Source organism: Benincasa hispida, chromosome 7, assembly GCF_009727055.1.
Source record: "Benincasa hispida cultivar B227 chromosome 7, ASM972705v1, whole genome shotgun sequence".
Lineage (NCBI taxonomy): Eukaryota > Viridiplantae > Streptophyta > Magnoliopsida > Cucurbitales > Cucurbitaceae > Benincasa > Benincasa hispida.
In genome coordinates this window covers 41,022,664-41,028,982 of record NC_052355.1, presented here as the reverse complement: position 1 = coordinate 41,028,982, position 6,319 = coordinate 41,022,664, and the positions used below count along the sequence as shown (strand labels likewise).

General features: G+C 36.6%; 1 protein-coding gene across 4 annotated transcripts; it reads left to right on the top strand.

Moving 5' to 3' along the window:
* Nucleotides 1–390: 390 nt before the first annotated feature.
* Nucleotides 391–4,249, top strand: LOC120082176 (probable carboxylesterase 6). 4 transcript variants are annotated; one of them, XM_039037432.1, is made up of 4 exons: nucleotides 391–708; nucleotides 899–1,087; nucleotides 1,226–1,308; nucleotides 1,658–4,249. In XM_039037432.1, exon 4 carries the CDS (start codon nucleotides 1,848–1,850, stop codon nucleotides 2,901–2,903), a length of 1,056 nt encoding a protein of 351 aa, XP_038893360.1. In that variant the 5' UTR covers nucleotides 391–708; nucleotides 899–1,087; nucleotides 1,226–1,308; nucleotides 1,658–1,847; the 3' UTR covers nucleotides 2,904–4,249. The 4 variants fall into 4 exon arrangements, with proteins under 4 accessions (XP_038893360.1, XP_038893361.1, XP_038893359.1 ...); XM_039037433.1 differs by lacking the exon at nucleotides 1,226–1,308; XM_039037431.1 differs by having other exon boundaries at nucleotides 899–1,308.
* Nucleotides 4,250–6,319: the final 2,070 nt, after the last annotated feature.

Below are 6,319 nucleotides of genomic sequence, written 5' to 3'. Positions count from 1 at the left end.
CTTTCATATATTTAAAAACAATGATAACAAAAATGAGTTTCATAGAGCAATGTTCAATGTCTATGCAACCAGCATGATTTATCCATCCATTACTAGTTTATTGTCAATTTTTTTTTCACAAAATATATTTTATTGAATAAAAATTATTATTATTATTTATTTAATTTTAATTAAAATAAATTTTGAATGACTAAAATTAAACCACCAACGTATATGGATTAAAATAGAACCACAATTAATTACACGAACTAAAATGATATTTTAACTGAATAAATTTTGAAAACGAAGACTAAATTAGATAATTGAAAGAATTAAAATGATATTTTAATCTAATAAATTTAAAAAAAAAAATGAAATGACACCATTTAATATTGGACATCTTTTCATATAGAACACCGATTCCGATTGAAGGGACATCGTTACGTCAGTTTGGGTACAGTTCCTTCTCCTCTACTCTTTGCGCCGTAAGAAAGAAAGCAAAACAGAAGCTCCTCAAGTGAAATGGCGCAATTATCATCTTCCAAAAGACATGAACGAGAAGTTTGACAAGCTAGCTAGAGCACTTGAGTTAAAGTCAAATGAATTTGACTCCACATTTTGGGCACTCACGAACGATTTGCCATTTGGATAACCAACTTAATGCTGATGCTTTTGAATTCAAAATTATTGTCCGGCAATCCCACATACAGACAACTTTGCGCACAATTGGTATGTCAGGTTTGACCCTTGAAGCTGGGATTTACAACCACACATATAATGAAAGACTTAAAATATCTATCATTCCTTTGTGAATATCTATCTGTCTTGATTGGAAATTTGTAATGTATTAATCTTAATAGAACAAATTTAATGGGGGATAATGAATATATAATGGTGGGGTTTTCTTTTTCCTTCTTAGGTGAGGCGTGTACAAGATGTTTGATAAAAGTCCTCAAAGAAAGAGGCTGTACAGAACGATAATGGGTACCGAAGTTCTTTTGGGGGGCAACAATTGTGATGGCTGGGGCATGTTCAGCAACAGTTCTTATAGCGTGTTGGCCGTGGTGGCTGCGCAATAGGCGCGACAATGGTATTAATTATGTTCGAGGTAAATTTTCCTTTCTTTTCTTTTTTTTCGTTTTCTAAATTTTTAAAGCGTCTAAAGACGCAACAGAAGTTTAAAAGTTACGATGAATTGAAGTCAGACAAGCAACATGACATGTTTCTCTTGTGCTTGAACTTTAAGCACATATTAATGATGGAGCTTTCCAATGGGGGTGGCAGTAGGCCATAACAACCCACCAATCCGAGAATACATACCACTGCAAGGTAAGTCAGACTTTGCTTTTCAGACAAAGCGCATTCAGAGTGAGCCATTCAAAAAGTCATAAGTGGGACTGGAAAAGCATTGCATTCTAGAACTGTAGGCCTCACTTTATTATTTACATCTTTTCACACTATCTTTTTTATCTTCGCATTATTAATTAGTATATGTATTTTTTTTTTTCTGTTATCGTAATTTGAATACAGCATATACTAAAACATGTGAATCTCACCTTTTATTTATCATTCCTACAAAATAAAGGATAAAAGTAGAGAAGTCCTTGCTCTAGCTAATTGTGCTTGAATCAATGTAATGTCAAAACATGTGGCACTCAGCCAATTGCCCACTTGGCAGGAAAAGAAAGGTTAATATCCTCCCCAGCCCCCAACTTGATAGAATAGCTGTCCACGTCATTCCACGAGACATCTTTTCATCATCTATATAAGGAGCGTCGGAATTCCATACTTCGGTCCATAACCAATTATACTCCCAAAAGCCTCCGACTTTAATTTTCTGCATCGACCCTCATCTCCATCCTTGTTCTATGAGGACAAAAAGAATGCCTACCATTAACCTAGATCAAATTCCAAGTTTTGAAGAACATGGTAATGGCTTTGATCAACATGATGTGTTGGTTGAGGAGATTGAAGGCCTGATTAGAGTTTACGGAAATGGGTACGTGGAAAGACCCCAGATAGTTCCCTGTGTCTCTAATGCATTGCCGCCAGAGCTCGGTGTTACTTCTTGGGATGTAGTTATGGATAAGCTGAACAACATTTGGGCTCGTTTCTATATTCCAACACAGTGCCAGGAAAAGCTGCCTTTGATTGTATATTTCCATGGAGGTGGGTTTTGTGTTGGCTCGGCTGCTTGGAGTTGCTACCATGAGTTCCTGGCGAAACTTTCTGCAAAAGCTGACTGTATAATTATGTCTGTGAATTATCGTCTGGCTCCAGAAAACCCTCTTCCAGCTCCTTATGAAGATGGATTAAAGACCCTTCAATGGTTGAAACAAGTTGCCTTTGTTGGGGCCAAGCAGAATTGGTGGTCAAGATACTGCGACTTTACCAAAATCTACCTTAGTGGTGATAGTGCCGGTGGCAACATAGCCTTCAATGTAGCTGCCCGACTTGGTGGTAAGACGACTGCTTCTGGAGCTGTGGTCTTGAAACCGTTAGTTATTAAAGGTAGCATTTTGATACAACCATTTTTCGGTGGAGAGTCAAGGACCAAGTCAGAGAAGTTTCTTGTCCAACCTCCACGTTCGCCGCTGACGTTGGCGGTTTCTGATACGTATTGGCGGTTGGCGTTGCCTTCCGGGACAAACCGTGACCACCCATGGTGCAATCCTTCGGCGAAAGGATTGTTTAAGGTGGAGGATTTGAGGGTTCTGCCTAGTTTGATATGTATATCAGAAATGGACATATTGAAAGATAGAAACTTGGAGTTTTGCTCTGCTTTACATAGAGCGGGTAAGCTGATCAATTATGTGGTTTATGAAGGAGTTGGCCATGCGTTTCAGGTTCTGAACAAGTCACAACTCTCACAAACTCGGACCCTTGAAATGATTGATCATATCAAGGATTTCTTGTGTGTATAGCTTCAGTAGAATTTGTACAAAAGGGAGACTTTTCACAGTTTTTGTTTTTTTCCTCAAAAGAAAAGAGAGAGCATTCTTATCAGATTTATCCCTACATTTTCCGTTTAATATTTATATACCTCAATGGAGATTACTGTACAAGTTGGAATCTTATTCAAGCTTGCAATTTGGAATGTCCTATGTGAATATATTACATCTCTTCTCTGACTCGTACCCTTTACAAACCTTTGCAATTTTTTGAAGATGGAAAGGAAACGGAAAATAGTAAAGCTGCATTCCATGTTTACCCTCCACCGGTGAGATGCAGGTCCCATAGGAAGAAATAAAGTGTAACTGTAGTTTTAGCTAAGAGCAGATGACCAATTCGGTTTTCTATGTCGTTCATTTACCAATTCTCTTCATCATGTGGCATCTGAGCCACGTGTCCACTGCTTGGATGAAAAAAAAAAATTATTCCAAGGGATGTTTTTGTCAATTTAGATGCCTAGATTTGGACTGAAATATACACCTCTACCTCATATCAACGACCATGATGTCTCAAGTAGCTATCTCATGGAAATTGAAACATGTTACTCGAGCACTTGAAAGATCAAGGGACTAGATTCGATCATGAGTATCATCCATTGACGCACTTGTTATTCTAACCGTTAAGATAGGGGTTAACCAAATCAGGACAAGTTAGCTCTTACAGTTAAAAGACAATATTCTAAAGAAGTTTCTAACAATTGCCCCACTTCTTCTGCTCTTCTTGTCATAGTAACCGCCATCTCGATCTTATTAAATAAGATTCCACTCTCAATAATCAATGTGATTGGTCAAAAGTTTCACTCGCCGTTCTTGAGCTCTTCTGTACTTTTCTCAAGCTCTTGTCTTCTAGGGCAGCAAACTTTTTAGGCAGTAATGAAATTGTCTCTCCTTTTTTTTCGTCTCTAGTCTCACCCTTTTAGATGCACAACTGGAAAGAAACCTTACTCTCTGAGAAGAGGGACTGACTCTACATTAGTGGATGGCTGACGCGACACGGGTGATAATGAAGTGAAACTAAGGACAAATTTTGGGGCCCTCACTTCCCGAAAGGATAAGTGCCAACTTTATGACAATGGATATAGGTTGGGGGGCCAAATTCCCCCATCCCTATAGTCTTCGATGTTGCACATTGGTGACAAGGCGCTTGCTTTTTCTTGTGTTGCACCAGCCATTGTAAGAGTTCATGTCTTCTCTTTCTTTCTTTTTTCCCCGTTCTTTTTAATAAGATTAAATCATAAATTTGTTTCCTAGGTTTCGATGGTTATATGTATTTAACTCCTATTATGGCTGTATATATTTAACTCCTAAAATTTAAATTATCTTGCCATGTTTCCAATCTTTAAATTATGAGTTTATTTGTCTTTAAAAGGTCTATTAGATCAATATTGTAGCAATTAGCAAACAAATAAGTAGTAGAAAAATATGAAAAATTGGACATACTGAAGTGCTTCATTTGTCCTTATTCATCTAAACAATAAAAAATTTGAAATTTGAAATATATTTTAGAAAGAGAAAACAGAATACAAAAACAGAGGTTAGAAAGAAGATTACTTTCATTTCAAGGGCAATGTCACTGTAGAATTGATGTAACTAGGAGATAAAAGGAGAATCCTCTCTAATTGATCAGGATACTGATCCTACTACATCAGGAATAAAACTTCATTTCCAATCTTCTTCGCACGTCATATCTCTCACCTCTCACATATTTTCTTCCCTCTTCCTCACCCTTCTCTCCCCTTCTATCACCAACATTTGAAGACCCTCGAAGAACCCGCCTTCCATTTTTAAGTTTAATAAATTTGATTTCTCCTTTCTTTTATTGTTTCACAGAATCTATGGCCTTCACTCTTGCCACCAAGCTTCAACATTTTCTAGACTTCTTGATGTCCTGCATCTCTTCCTTCCATTATTAAGTGCAAACAAAGCTCCACATAATTAAGAATGAGAGAGATTCATGATATATAAGTGAGGACAATTATTTTTATTGGTATGTGATTTCGAAAGCAAAACGAGGGCTTATGCCCAACATGAACAATATCATACACATGAAAATATGTTGTAAGTACATTGTCCTTATCAATTATTATCAAAATTATAGTCTAGATCTAGTTGTGTTGGTGGAATCTTTAAATTCTGAACAAAATTATAAGTCTTGTGGTTGAATCCCTAGATTAGAAAAAAAGTGCTTGAGATATGACAAGTCAGTAGGCAATCCTATAAAGTCTAATGGACAAATAGTAGGAATATATTTTTGTTTGAGGGGAGGAGACTAAGGGTGCAATAATGGTCAGCGCCAAGTATATCCCACAATGTGATTCGTGGTTGTGCTCAATCTAGCTTTCTTTGCACAGACGAGGGGAGACTCAAGGTGGTATTTTGTTTAAAGAAAGTTTGTTAGGCATAACTAAGTCTAACATTGACTAAGAAAGGGAGAGATCCATGGTATATAAGGACAATGTCCCCATTGGTTTGAGGTCTTTTAGGTGATTTTAAAAGCAAAATCATGGGAGTTTATATCCAAAATAAACAATATCATACTATTATGGAGATATGTGGAGGGTATGTTGTCGTCATCATCCATCCATCACACCCTTCGAAACCTCTTTCACTTCCGTCTTGTCTTCTAAAATCTGTGGTCCCTAATTGTGTAACTGGCCTCTCTATTTCAACATTTTTGTTGTCAGTGAAATGTTTTAATTAGTTTGAACCATCAAACAGTCAACTGAATCTCGAATATGATCTACGAAATGATGGCAGTCATAGTGGACTTCATTGATGTTGCCTAAAACCCACTTTTTCCCTCCGACTTGGATTGCACCTTCTACTATCGTCATTGCGTAGCTAGTAACCAGGTTTCTAATTGACATGCTCTATCTTTTATAATATTTGTAGCTATGTTGCATGCTTTATTGACGATGATGATAGGTAAACTTATATTTCCTTTAAATGTTGAGAGCCTCTGATATTTGGATAAGAGCATGGCTTAGTAAGCATGTTCTTAAGATTAAGGGATTGTGAAGTTAAAAGCAACCTGTTAATATAACACCATTTCTTGTTTATTTTAGTTTACTACAACAATTATGGGATGAGTGATCTAACCTTTAACCTCTAGGGAGGAAGGTTATATCAATTACCATTGAAGCTCACTTTGACATAACACCACCTTACTATACCCATAGAATATAATAAGAATAACAATCTCATTGAATAAGTCAATCTACAACATAATAAGCTAATAATACCTTCATGTTTTATTACCCTTTTTCAGTAATGCTGCTGTCTGACAATGAATGAAATAGGTACCTGAAAAGCTTGCATGACATGGTAAATATGGCAGGCATCTAGAGGGAAAATAAGGTCATTTAAGAGTGAAAAGTTTTTAATTAATT